Here is a 13,050-nt window from a genome sequence, read left to right on the forward strand (position 1 = left end):
CTACAGATGGAACAATGAAAGTCCTTTGAGTTATAAAAAGCAACATGGTAAAAGATACGCAGACTTGAGAAAAGTTGAAAGCAATGGTGAACACTTCACCTCAGCAGAGCAGACAGATGGTTATTGAAACAGTAGCATCAGAGATTTTCACTCTCTGCAGATCTGTTCTCTCACATTTTATAGCAGTCTCCAAGAGTAGACACACTGGTTGATTATACGTTACCAATTACTATTGTTAGAGTTAAAAACTATAAGTTTATTACCACATTAATCTACATAAAATCAAAGTTGCAATATTTTAGCAGATCAGAGAAGTAAGGGGTTAGTTGCCATACAGATGTGTGAACCTCCTACCCTGACTGCCACAGGACTGTTTTTGGTCCCATTAAGTCATTGTGGACAATTGGCAGGAGAAAATGAATGGATAGTACCTCCAATGATTTAATCCATCGTGGTTACTGTAGCTCCCCTCTGTTCCTACTCGAAGATACTCTAGAACATTTCAGGTAGATAAAATAGTGTTTTTGGGAATGAAGAGTGAGGAAGGGATATTAAGAGAAAAAAAGATATAGTGATACTTAAGACCGTGTATTTTAAAGACAGAATATCCACATTCAAATTGCTTGTCTCTCAGTTTTAAATCACACATTGGGCAAGATCTCCTTATCCCTGGTCAAGCCTCAGTTTCCTTATATGTAAAATGGGAATAATAACAAAATCTCCCATTGTTCCTCCTAAACTTATCTGAGGTTCAGGTGACAAAAGGTTTGTGAAAGCCTTTGCAAAATGTAAAGCAGTATACAAATATAGGGTGTTAAGGCTTTTTAATTTTGTATTTATTTTAACTTTGCTGAAGAACATAATCTACCTTTGGAATTTTAACCATTAAATTACTGAATCATTGAAAATTAATAAGTAGTAGATTTTAGTAAATTTAAGCTTTAAATGGAAACAACTGAATTTAGTAATTTTATTTTATAATATTTATTTCAGTGTTTTGCATTTTGGTAAACATGTGAGATCATAGGAAGTCCTATTAGATAGCCAATATCTGTCTCTAGAGGGCACCAAAGGACTCAAATGTTTACCTGAATCTTGCTCTGGGTATGTATCTACACTTTATTTTATTTTTTAATCCTGATGATTTTTATAATCATTTTTCTGGCAAAGAATACTAAATTATTATGAGATATTTGTGGTAGAATTAATTTCATGTTCCCAACCATCTCACCATTCAAACAACCCTTTTTAAAATTGGTTATATAACTGATTTTCTCTTGCCAGGTATCCTTGTTAGAGCTTAATGTTGATCATTATCTAATCTGATTATGGGTGGTACTTCTTTGATACAGAAGCATTTGCTATAAATAATTTTGTTACTGGGAAAACGAGTCAACAAATAAAATATGTTTTTAAAAGCCAAGTAATGTGAATTACCAATTTTGCTTCTAATTTCAGATTCTCAAATAGAAAGTTGTGGGGGCGCCTGGGTGGCTCAGTTGATTGAGCGACTGACTTTGGGTCAGGTCATGGTCTCATGGTCTGTGGGTTTGAGGCCCGCATCACGTTCTGTGCTGACAGCTCAGAGCCTAGAGCCTGCTTTGGATTCTGTGTCTCCCTCTCTCTCTGCTCCTCCCCTGCTTGCGCGCTCTCTCTCTCTCTCTGTCTCTCTCAAAAAAAAAAAAAAAATTAAAATACAAAGTTTTGATGGCCAATTACAAGATAAATGTGAGGTATGCATTTCTTAAATGGTTCATGGTATAACCTGAGAGTTTGTTAGTCCAGTACAAGTTACAAATTGCCTATCTAACTTAAAACTAGTAAATACATTGCTTGCAGTTTAAGGTGATGTGTACATTTGTAGTGATACTAAACATTGTTTATCACAAATTAGAAGTATAGAATTATACTTCTATATAATTTTGTTTCTATATAGTATATAGGAAACAGTTGAATTGTTAATCATATTATAATTTTGTTCTAAACTTCTGACTTATGGGCCTCTTAATACTTATTATATTTAGAGAGAGAGAGATGTCAAAGTAGAGGGCAGGTGGCTAGTTGAGCAAGGGGCCTCCCCTTTCCAAATTGCAGTATTTTGGTCCAGTTAACATGCAGCGGTCATAAGCTAAATTCTAGTGTCTCCCGCCGGGTTTGGATCCTAGAACTACCACTTACTGGCTTGATATTATGTAAGGTTTTTTTTAAGGCCCTTCTTTAAACCTCAGTTTCCTCAACTATAAGTTGACGTTAATACTACTACCCATCTCAGACAGTTGTTTTGAGGATTAGATGAGATGTTGTATATATTTAGTTCAGTACTCAAAAAATGTTCCCTATTATTATTATAGGATCTTGTTCTTAAGAATTTAAGTATCTAGAGACTTGATAATGTCATTGTGTTCAAAGGAGGGTGTAGAGTGTTTGTGGGCAAATAGATTTTCCCTAGCATTTAAATTATAATATTATATACCTCTGCTGTGAGTTTGTAAGAGTGTTTGTAGAGTCCTGTATAATTTCATTTTTGTTTTAGTAAGTTGGATTATGTGATTAATTGAATGAGACAAGTTTTAATATGTGGAACCTACAAATTACTGTAACTCTTGAACACTGAATGTTGGTATATAGAAGTGGCTGAATTAATTTGAAGGTAAAGTTGATTTATTGAAGTTTTTTGCTCTAGCAAGAATTTATCTACATCTGGCACATGGCCATGCATGTATTGATAGTGATGATTATTTATTTATTTAAAAGATTTTATTTTTAAGTAATCTCTATACCCAACATGGAACCTGAACTCAACCCCAAGATCAAGAGTCGCACGCTCTAACTGCCTGAGCCAGCCAGGCACCCCTTTGATAGTGATGATAATTTATAAACAGTTGTTTTATAAAACAGCTTTAAAGTTAGGCTATGATTTCTAAACTTTATCTTGACTACTGTACATTTCTAAGAGGTATATGAGCTTGTTACCTTCTCTGAAGAGAGTAAGAGTAGGATATCTGGAGTAGAATATGGTCATTCTAGGCAAGTATACATCCACTTTTGATTATCTCAGAAGCAGGTTGAGCCTTTGCTGGAATCATGAGCACAAAGCTTCAAAATAAATTGGTAAATTCATCCTCATAATTTTCTAGTGAACTTTATTTTTACAGTATAAAAGAAGTTGTTTTGCAAAGAAGAATTACCCTATTTTAATTATCCTTAAATTTGATAAATATGTATTTCTAGGAAGCTAGAATATCTTGAAAAAATATAAACATTTATTGTAAAGGAATTATCATAGAATGTATAGGTAATTTCTTGATATTTTGTCACTTATAAGTTGATGGAAGTTTTTTTCTCCCCCTCTTCCTTATTCTCCTGGTAATCCTATGTAGGTTCATGAAGGATTCCTGGAGAGTAAAGTGTTACTTTTGAATAGTACCAATTCATCAAATCCATGTGAGAGAAGAAGTATTGACCTAAGGATATATATGCTTTGCTTTCTTCCATTTATAATTCTTTTGGTCTTCATTCGTGAGCTAAAGAATCTGTTTGTGCTTTCATTCCTCGCCAACCTTTCCATGGCTGTCAGTCTTGTGATAATTTATCAGTATGTCGTTAGGGTAAGTATAACATGTTTGTAACCGTTTTTAACCTATGGTTCTTATAACTAATTCTTTGTTCACTTTGGAGGTAAAAGTAATGATGTGTCAAGACCCCTACTTCGTCATGTGGCACACAGGAGATAATCAGTAAACTTGGGGCTCCTGCTCAGCTGGCAGAGTGTGTGACACAGAGCGCAGGCTTTGTCTTCAGGCTTGGTTTTGAATCTTGGTAAATCTGTTTCTGGGCTTTGTGACACTGCTGCAGAAGATAGTGATACCTACCCTATTGAGTTGTAAGATTTAGGAGTGCCTCAGTACACTGTGTAACAGGGAACAAAGAACTCACTAGTGTTTTCTTTATTCTTATAAGATTTGAACCAGTCTCGAGATGTAGTTTTATAATCTTCTTTGACTTCTGAACCTGTTTTTGCTGCCACCACTTCCATTCACTGCCACTCTACTAATCTGTAGCCTGTCTGTCTGAAGTATGCAACCTCAGCTGATTTCATTGTCTGAAGTCTGGGGATCCTAACCCTACAAGGACTATCCTTAAAAAAAACATTGGTTGATGGGATTCAGGGGATCTGCAAATCCCTTAAAATTATTTGCAAGATTTAGCATCTCTGTATGTATATATGCATTCTTCTACTGAGCAGTGTATAGCTTTCATCTCTAAGGGGCTGAGGACTCAGAAAAGGTCAAGAATGCCTGCTCTAGTCTTTCCTGAGCCAATCCATTTTGTATATTGCTGTTGCAATTGTCCTAAAACCTCCATTGGCAGTTTGTCACAAACTCTGTTATGATGGGTCTGTTTCATTCCCCCTGCCCTGAATTCTAAAACCTGTAGACATTTTCTTATTGTACATAAGATGGAAGGGAACAGGCAGGAACATCTCATAAGGCTGTAGTTCACGACCCCTTACCTGAACATGTAAGAATTAGTGGAGCAGAAAAGGTAGTTCCTTAGGTAGAGGGAACAGTGTGAGTCTTGAATAACAGGTATTCTCAGATGACCCAAACACTTAAATATCCCTTTCATTTTGACCATAACTTGTATTTTCCATCATGGATAACCATTATATCACACAAGTCTCCCTACGCTTCTGATATTCTAGACCTCTTTATTACCCAAATTATCCATGTGCTTTTACACTTCAGGTTATTTTTTTCATCCTCTTTTCTTGATCTTGAATTCCACTTCCAGTTAAGGAGGGCAGAGAACACAGGGTGGTAAACAGAGTAGGAAGCAGACTTGGGATAGCTGGAAGATATAGTCGTTGTGGAACCAGAGATCTTGAACAAGATGTACAGTTTGTGAGTCTCCGGATGGCAAAAGTTGGAACAAGGCTGTGGGTCGGGGCTGAGTAATCAAAGCCAGGGTCAAGGAGTATGTACGAATAATAAGAGTAATGGCAACTGGCTGGTTAAAGTGTAAGACACTGCATCAAGGAGACCTTTACGAGGAAGCAGCAGAGTTATGAGGTAGAAAGCCAAAATCAGGAACCAGGTGACTTGGAGATGGAAAGAGCAAAACAGAGTAGAAAATGAATTTCACTGGACACCATGAGCAGTGGTTGATAACTGACTATATGGCACTCAGTTCAGACTGAGTATGCTTATGTTATTTCCTGTTGTGCCAGGAGTCATACCCAGTGTGAACAGCCTGGGACTTGAAGGTGGAAACAGGTAATCGGGAGCATTGAGCTCAGATGGAATGTGTGGGCATGAGGGAAACAATGGCTTTGGCAGTGAAATTCTAACAGCTTGGCTACATTTAACATAGGTGCTTAAAGTGTTTATTGAAAGAATTATTCACTTTTATAACATAAATTTGTTACTGTGAAGCTCAGAAGTATATGATGTCACGCTTTCGTTTTACATTGTTTAAAATAAGTAAAGATGTAACTTCTCTTGTTTTTTTTTTTTTCTTTCTCCAGAATATGCCAAATCCCCACAATCTTCCAATAGTGGCTGGTTGGAAAAAATACCCACTTTTTTTTGGTACTGCTGTGTTTGCTTTTGAAGGCATAGGAGTGGTAAGGATTTGTTCTTTATTATTGTTCATAAAAATTTTAAGTTAACACAAAGATTTATGTAGTCAGACTACATTTAAAATGCACTTTTCTTTTTTGTTTCTATTTTCTTCATTACCAGAACACTATTTGCAGTTTGATAGGGTAGACTTGAATTATAGTTTAGTTTAGATGATTTTTAATGTTTTATTAAGGAAAATTGCAAGCCTGATATAAAATCTTGAGAATAGTATGATGAACTCTTGTATAAGCATCACCCAGCTTTAAAAACCAACTCATGGCCGACTTTGTTTTATCTGTATTCCATCTACTCTGCCAAGCCCAAGTTACATTCAGACAAGCCCCAAACATCATATTTTATAGACTAGATGATTTGAAGTGGATTGAAATTGTTACAAAGTTGCCATTACATAGAAGAATCAAATATAAATTCTCCCTTTAGATTTGCACATGTCATATTTGTTTTGAGAAATGATAATATCATAAAGCTAATACCAAGAAATACAAGTACCCTGAGGATTCTAAGATCTTAAATATTTCCATTCAAGATGCTTCCAGTCTATTTAAAGCCTGAAATGTGTAGATTTGGGGAAAATAGAAGATTGCTTTCTGCTCTGCAGCTTATGTTCCATTGTCAGATGGTTTGGTATAGGAGCAAAACCACTTATACATCTATGCGAACTACAGATGAAATAGATCTACAAGACAATTTTACAGCATTTTGCTTGCGTTCCTTGTCTCTCTGAATTCTCCTTTAGAGAATTCTCACATATTCTTACAGTTCCACTTATCACTGTTACAGAAATAACTGCAGGTTTTCCCTTATGTCTTTAACCAGCAAGCTCTAGTTAACTATTGGACATTTCCAGTTAAGTTGTTCCTCTGACATCTTAAGTTCAGCAACTCCAGAGTACTACATAGACTGTCTTATCTAAAACCAGCTTCACTTTCTCATGTCCTGTTACTTTCAGGTTTTTTTTTTTTTTGCAGTTGCTCAAGCTTGAAACATTGGAACAGTTCCTTTCACTTTGCCCCTGGTTCCCCCATTCCATCAGTAATGAAGGCATGTCTGTTTTTCTTTCCTGTTTCCCCATAAATGAAAATACATTTGAAACACCCAAATGCTGTCTAATGTGAAGGAGCCTATCTAAACATGAAGGAGCCTATCTAAATGTGAATTTCCTTCCCTTTCTCCTTTTCTAGCCACACCGGCACCATTCTTGACTGTAGCCCTTTATTTCAGGTCTGGATGATCTTTACAGCATCCAAATTATTCTCTCTTCTGTTAACCAGTTAATATTCCCATATGGACCTATCACCTCAAAAGTGGAGATATTACTAGAGTTATTATCTCATAGTGTTATTTTGAGGACCACATGAGATGCTGCATTCAAAGCATCTAGAAAAATACCTGGCAGGGGCTGGTCCAAGATGGCAGTGTAGGAAGATCCGGAACTCCCCCCTTCCCAAGGACACACCACGTCAACAGCCACATATGGAATAATCCCCCTGAAGAAGAACTGAATGCTAGCTGAAGAGTTCCTCCACAACAGAGGATGAAAGGACCCCGTCAAGACAGATGAGGGAGACAGAGATGAGGTTTCACCAAAAACCCCATCCCCAGTGCAGCAACCCAATACAGGGAGCTTTTATCTGAAGAGCAAGGGGTTTGTGACCCACATCAGGCATCCCAACCCTTCAGACCTGCACTGGAGAGACAAGTCCCCAGTGGGGCTTACATCTGTGGGATCCAGAGGACTGTAGGATCTGAGAAACTTCTTTTTAAAGGGCTCGCATATGGACTCACTTGCCCCAGAACCTAGCATAAAAGCTGCAGTTTGAAAAGTGCCTAGGCTATATGTGGAGGAGATTTTATTTGTGAATCTTAAAGAATCTTCTGGAGAGGCAGGGACATGTTGGGACTTTCTCTGGGGATGGAGGCACTGGTGGGCACCATTTTGGCAGGCTCCCTCTGTGATGCTGGCACAGGAGGACACTCAAAAACACAGCAGCCTCCCTCTGCCTTGCTAACAATGGTGGGTGTGCCCTGCCCCCAGTGCTATTCCCCTGCCATACTAAGGCTGTGGGCAAGTGTAGTCCACACAGGGGACACCCCTTGATCCCTGGCCCTGGTGGCTAGGAGGTTTTATGTTCCAGGGCCCCATGGGACTGTAACAATGGGAAAGACTGTTCTTGGCAGGCTGCCATTCCCAGGGTGCTGTACAGACAGTTGACTGAAATGTACTCCAGTTTGTCAGCAAAAAAGGCTTATTTACAAGTTCTGAAGCTTTAACCTGAGGGACAGGCTTCAGGTTTGCCATGCATCTTGAGGCTACCAAAGCACTCTGAGGGAACACAGGGAGACACCGTCTTGTGCTCTCCCTTGGCCTTGCTACAGCCTGGTGGTACCTCCCAGAAAGGAGCTTAGAGTGTTGTCTGAAGCCTCAATTTTTGCAACTGTTATCCAGGGGACCCCTCCAGATCTCCTACTCTAGAGGCCAGCAGGGTTAACAATTATAGCCCTACAGACTGTATATTTCCATACTTTAAACGCTGCTGCCCAGGAATCTGGCTTTCAACTGTTCTGAAATTTAGTACTGACTAAAATCCCCACACTGGAACACTGGCAGGTCTTGGCACGCCCTCAACAACTGTAACTTCTCAAGATTAAATCAGGCTGCTTAGACAGTCACAAAGGTTCAAGAGACAGCCAAGACCTAGGTCAAGGTTGAATGATGAAGTTCATCTCCTACACAAGGTCACTCCTTCAGGACTGGGAGATGTAGCTGTTTCAGTTAATACACAGAAACAAACACAAAAAGTCAGGAAAAATGAGATGGAGGAATGTGTTCCAAATGAAGGAACAAGACAGAACTTCTGAAAAAGACCTTACTGAAATAGAAGTAATCTATTAGTGGGTAAGAGTTTAAAGTCATGGTCATAAAGATGCTGATGGAATTTGGGAGAAGAATGGATTGACACAGTGAGAACTTCAACAAAGAGAGAAAATATAAGTGCCGAACAGAAGTCACAAAGCTGAAGAACGTGCTAACCGAACTGCAAAATATACTAGAGGGGTTTAGCAGCAGACCAGATGAAGCAGAACTCATCAGTGACCTCGACGACAAGGCAATGCAATTCACCCAGATGGAGCAGGAAAAAGAAAAAAAAACAACAACTTTGAAAACGTAAAGTTTAAGGAAGCTGTGGGATAACATCTGGGAGAATAACATTTGCACTATAGGAATCCTCGAAGGAGGAAAGAGAAAAAAGGCATAAAAAATAACAAGGAAGTAATGGCTGGAAAATTCCCTAACCTGGAGAAGGAAACAGACATGCAGGTCTACAGATAGTTCCAAATAAGATGAACCCAAAGAGACCCATACAGAGACACATTGTAATTAAAATGTCAAAAATTAAAGAGAGAATTTTTAAAGCAGCAAGAGAAAACAACTTGTTACGTACAAGGGAACCCCCATAAGGCTGTTAGCTGATTTTTCAGCAGAAACTTTGCAGAACAGAAGGTAGTGGCATGATATATTCAAAGTGCTGAAAGGAAAAAAAAAAACAAACAAACCAAAAACTTATAACCAGGAGTACTCTACCTGGCAGGGTTGTCATTTGGAATTGAAGGAGCTCTTAAAGTGAACAGAAGGGTGAGCATGGCCATCCTTGACTTTTCCTGATCTTAGAAGAGAAGTTTCAGCTTTTTATTGTTGAGTTGATACTAGCTGTGGGCCTGTCATATGTGGCCTTTATTATGTTGAGTAATGTTGCCTGTGTATATACTTTGTAGAGTGTTTTTATCATGAATGGATATTGAATTTTATAGATGCTTTTTCTGCATCTGTGGTGATGGCCATTTGATTTTTTTCCTTCATTTTGTTAATTTGGTGTATCATGTTGATTCATTTGTAGATGCTGAATCCTCCTTGCATCCTGGGAATAAATCCCACTTGATTGTGGCGTATGATCCTTTTAATGTATTATTGAATTTGGTTTGCTAATATTTTGTTGAGGACTTTTACATCTGTGTTCATCAGGGATATTGCTTATAATTTTCTTTCTTTCTTTTTTTTTTTTTTTTTTTTTTTTGGTGTCCTTGTCTAGTTTTGATATTAGGGTAATGCTGGCCTCGTAAAGTGAGTTTGGAAGTGTTCCCTCGTCTTCAGTTTTCTGGAAGAAGTTGAGAAGGATAGGTATTAAATCTTATTTGAATGTTCAGTAGAATTCGCTTGTGAAGTCATCTGGTCCTGGACTTTTGTTTGTTAGAAGTTTTTTTGATTACTGATTCAGTCTCCTTACTAGTAATCTTTCTATTCAGATTTTCTATGTCTTCAGGATTCAGTCTTGGAATTATATATTTCAAGGAATTTATCCTACTTCAGTTTATTGGCATATAATTGTCCATTGTAGTCTCTTATGACCCTTTGTATTTCTGTAATATCAGTTGTAACTTCTCTTTCATTTCTGATTTTGTTTATTTGTGCTCTCTCTCTTTTTTTAACTGGTGAGTCTAGCTAAAGGTTTGTAAATTTTGCATGGCAACTATAGGCAGTAATAATTTATTGCATATTTGAAAGTTGCCAAGAGAATAAATCTTTAAAGTTCTCATTATAAAAAAAATTGTAATTTTGTATGATGATGGATGATAACTAGACATGTGGTGATCACTTTGCAGTGTATACAAATATCAAATTATTATGTTGTACATCTGAAACTAATATAATGTTCTATGCCAATTTTATCTCAATTAAAAAATGGTAAATTGTAAGTACTTGGTAAATAATTGCTGTTATTATTTCTTAGTGTCTTTTACTGTATGATCAGATCACCTGGCCAGAACCTCTGAAGAATTGCCTAAAGTAGCTTAACTCTTCAATTAGCCTTTTTTTCTTTTTTTTTAAAGGTTTTTTTACATAATAAACATAACTTACTCATCTCACAAAATTGACACACAGTAGATACACATGGATACAGAAGCAGTTATGACATGAATATACATAGGTTAGTATGCACACATGTATTTCCTAGCACCATCAGATAAGAAGTCCTATTAGCAGAGATACACAGTCACTACAAGCCCACTCAGCACCCAGATCTTGATTTCTAAGTACCATTCTACAACAAAAGAACGAAATTTCTTTGGAGAAATGGCTGATTCTGGGGCTGAAACCAGGAAATTCAAGATGAGTCTGGAGCGTTTTGTAGTACCAAAAAGTATGGAAGTGCTCAAAAAACAAAAGAACAGAGGCATGTCAAAGGACTACAAGGAATACGAGAACCTAATGGGATTCACAATGACCAAAGCTGGAACAATATGAGCAACAAAATAAATAAATGCTTTGGATTCATACCCAAAGTATAAGACAATATACATGAATGCATACTAGTATAAATGAGCAATTAAGTAAATTTGTACATAGAGGGATTCCCAAATCACTTATGTAGGTATTCCTCTCCGGGAGGTGTAGCTTAATCCCCCCCCCAGTCCCTGAATTATGGGCCGCATTTAGTGACTTGGCTTCCAACAAGCAGAGTATGATGAGAAAGAAGAAAAGACCTTTACAAGCAGAGAAACCTGGCAAACACTGCTGTAACCAAGTGATCAAAGTGAATTTCACCAGTGATAAATCATGTTGATAGTATGTGTGATGAGAAGGGCATTTCACTTCTGTGGTATCTTATTCTAAAATCTATAATCCCAGTGTACAAACATCAGGCAACATCAGACAAGCCCCAGTAGAGAGAAATTATACCAAATATCTAATCAGTACTCCTCAAAACTGTCAAGATGATGATGAACAATGATAAAGGATTGAGAATCCATCACAGTTAAGAGAAGACTAAGGAGACAGGAGATATGGTGACAAAATGCAATGTGACATCCTGGAAGGGACCCTGGAACGGAAAAAGGACATTAGTGGAAAAACTAATGAAATCCAAATAAAAATTTGGAGTTTAATAATGTACCAATGTTGGTTCTTAGTTGTAACAAATGTACTTTAGTAGTATAAAATGTTAACATTAGGGGAAACTGGTCAGGGGTGTATGGGAGTTTTTTGTTTGTCTTTGCAACTTTTCTGTAAATCTGAAGTTATTCCAAAATAAGAAGTTACTTACAAAAACCTGACAGGTTTGCTTAGTAAGAGCTGATTTCAGACCTTTTTAAGGATTTAAAAATCTGTAGTGTAAATAATATATATAACACCAAGAAAAATATTCAGTGATTTATTATGTGTTTTTTAAAAGGAAATAAAATTTGCATATAAACTATAGAAAGATTAATTTGTGTATATGTAAGACAAGTATATATGTATACTTGTGTATATATAAGACAGATCATTTTAAATGACTTGTATTACCTACATTCTCTTTGTAGGTCCTTCCCCTGGAAAATCAAATGAAAGAATCAAAACGCTTCCCCCAAGCATTGAATATTGGCATGGGAATTGTTACAACTTTGTATGTAACATTAGCTACTTTAGGATATATGTGTTTCCGTGATGAAATTAAAGGCAGCATAACTTTAAATCTTCCCCAGGATGTGTGGTAGGTGGACCTCATTTTGTTAATCCTAGCTTGTATACTCTATAAATATAGCTTACCAATGTTTGATGACAAAGATGTATTTTTGGATTTATGGTTTAAACATTTAAAATTTTTTTGTGATTCCTTATTTGTATAACCTTATTTGTGATTTCTTATTTTATTGTGATTTCACAATCTTCGGAGACCATCTAGTATTTTATAGGTCCTTTTGAGATTCTTTGAAAAGATTAAAAATTATAGGATATCCCAAATTTGAGTAAAATATCAAAGTAAAACATGGATTCTGTTAATATGGACTCACTATAATAAAAATTGTAATACATGTACATGATGCCAAAAAATCCAACACTCTGGGTTCCTGATAAAATAACCCATCACTTATGACCCTCATTATTTTACTGGTAAGCTTTAATCTTGTACGTACCCCAAGTCCTTTCAGAGCATAAGTAGGACACATTATAAAAATATAATATGGTGCATCTTAATATTATCTTAATATTAGAACCGTATTCTGCAAAATGAAGAATTATATAGGATTTTTCCTTCTTCCAGAGATTGGTCCCTGGAGATTTTAAAAGCTATTGCTAGTGATGACCATGTAGACGTGCACCCTTATTTATAAAATGGAAGATAACTCCTTAGTTTTGATAAATACAAAGAATAAATTTTAAATTGCTGATTTAATTAATGTCACACTGCTCAGGCTGCTTGGATAGAAGTCTGTGAAACCTGAAATGTTTTAAAATATTACATACTCTGGCTTTCTATTTGTAGTTTGGGAGTTTGTCTACCATTCAGTAGACAAGTCCTGGGTTTTTATTGGAGTTGAAAATGTTGTAAGACCAAATGCATATAGGAAGCCATTTGTGGGAGAA

At 36.7% G+C, this 13,050-nt stretch overlaps 1 protein-coding gene across 2 annotated transcripts in view; it reads left to right on the plus strand.

The window, feature by feature from the left end:
- SLC36A4 (solute carrier family 36 member 4) overlaps positions 1-13,050 on the plus strand; it is a 51,065-nt gene that overhangs the window by 19,733 nt on the left and 18,282 nt on the right. The window contains exons 7-9 of one of the 2 annotated variants that reach the window (XM_047878150.1): positions 3,381-3,608; positions 5,528-5,626; positions 12,006-12,175. In XM_047878150.1, coding sequence (XP_047734106.1) covers positions 3,381-3,608; positions 5,528-5,626; positions 12,006-12,175 — 497 coding nt within the window. The remainder of the gene's footprint in view (positions 1-3,380; positions 3,609-5,527; positions 5,627-12,005; positions 12,176-13,050) is intronic. The other variant, XM_047878151.1, reaches the window with a different exon arrangement.

This window comes from Prionailurus viverrinus, chromosome D1 (genome assembly GCF_022837055.1).
Source record: "Prionailurus viverrinus isolate Anna chromosome D1, UM_Priviv_1.0, whole genome shotgun sequence".
Classification (NCBI taxonomy): domain Eukaryota; kingdom Metazoa; phylum Chordata; class Mammalia; order Carnivora; family Felidae; genus Prionailurus; species Prionailurus viverrinus.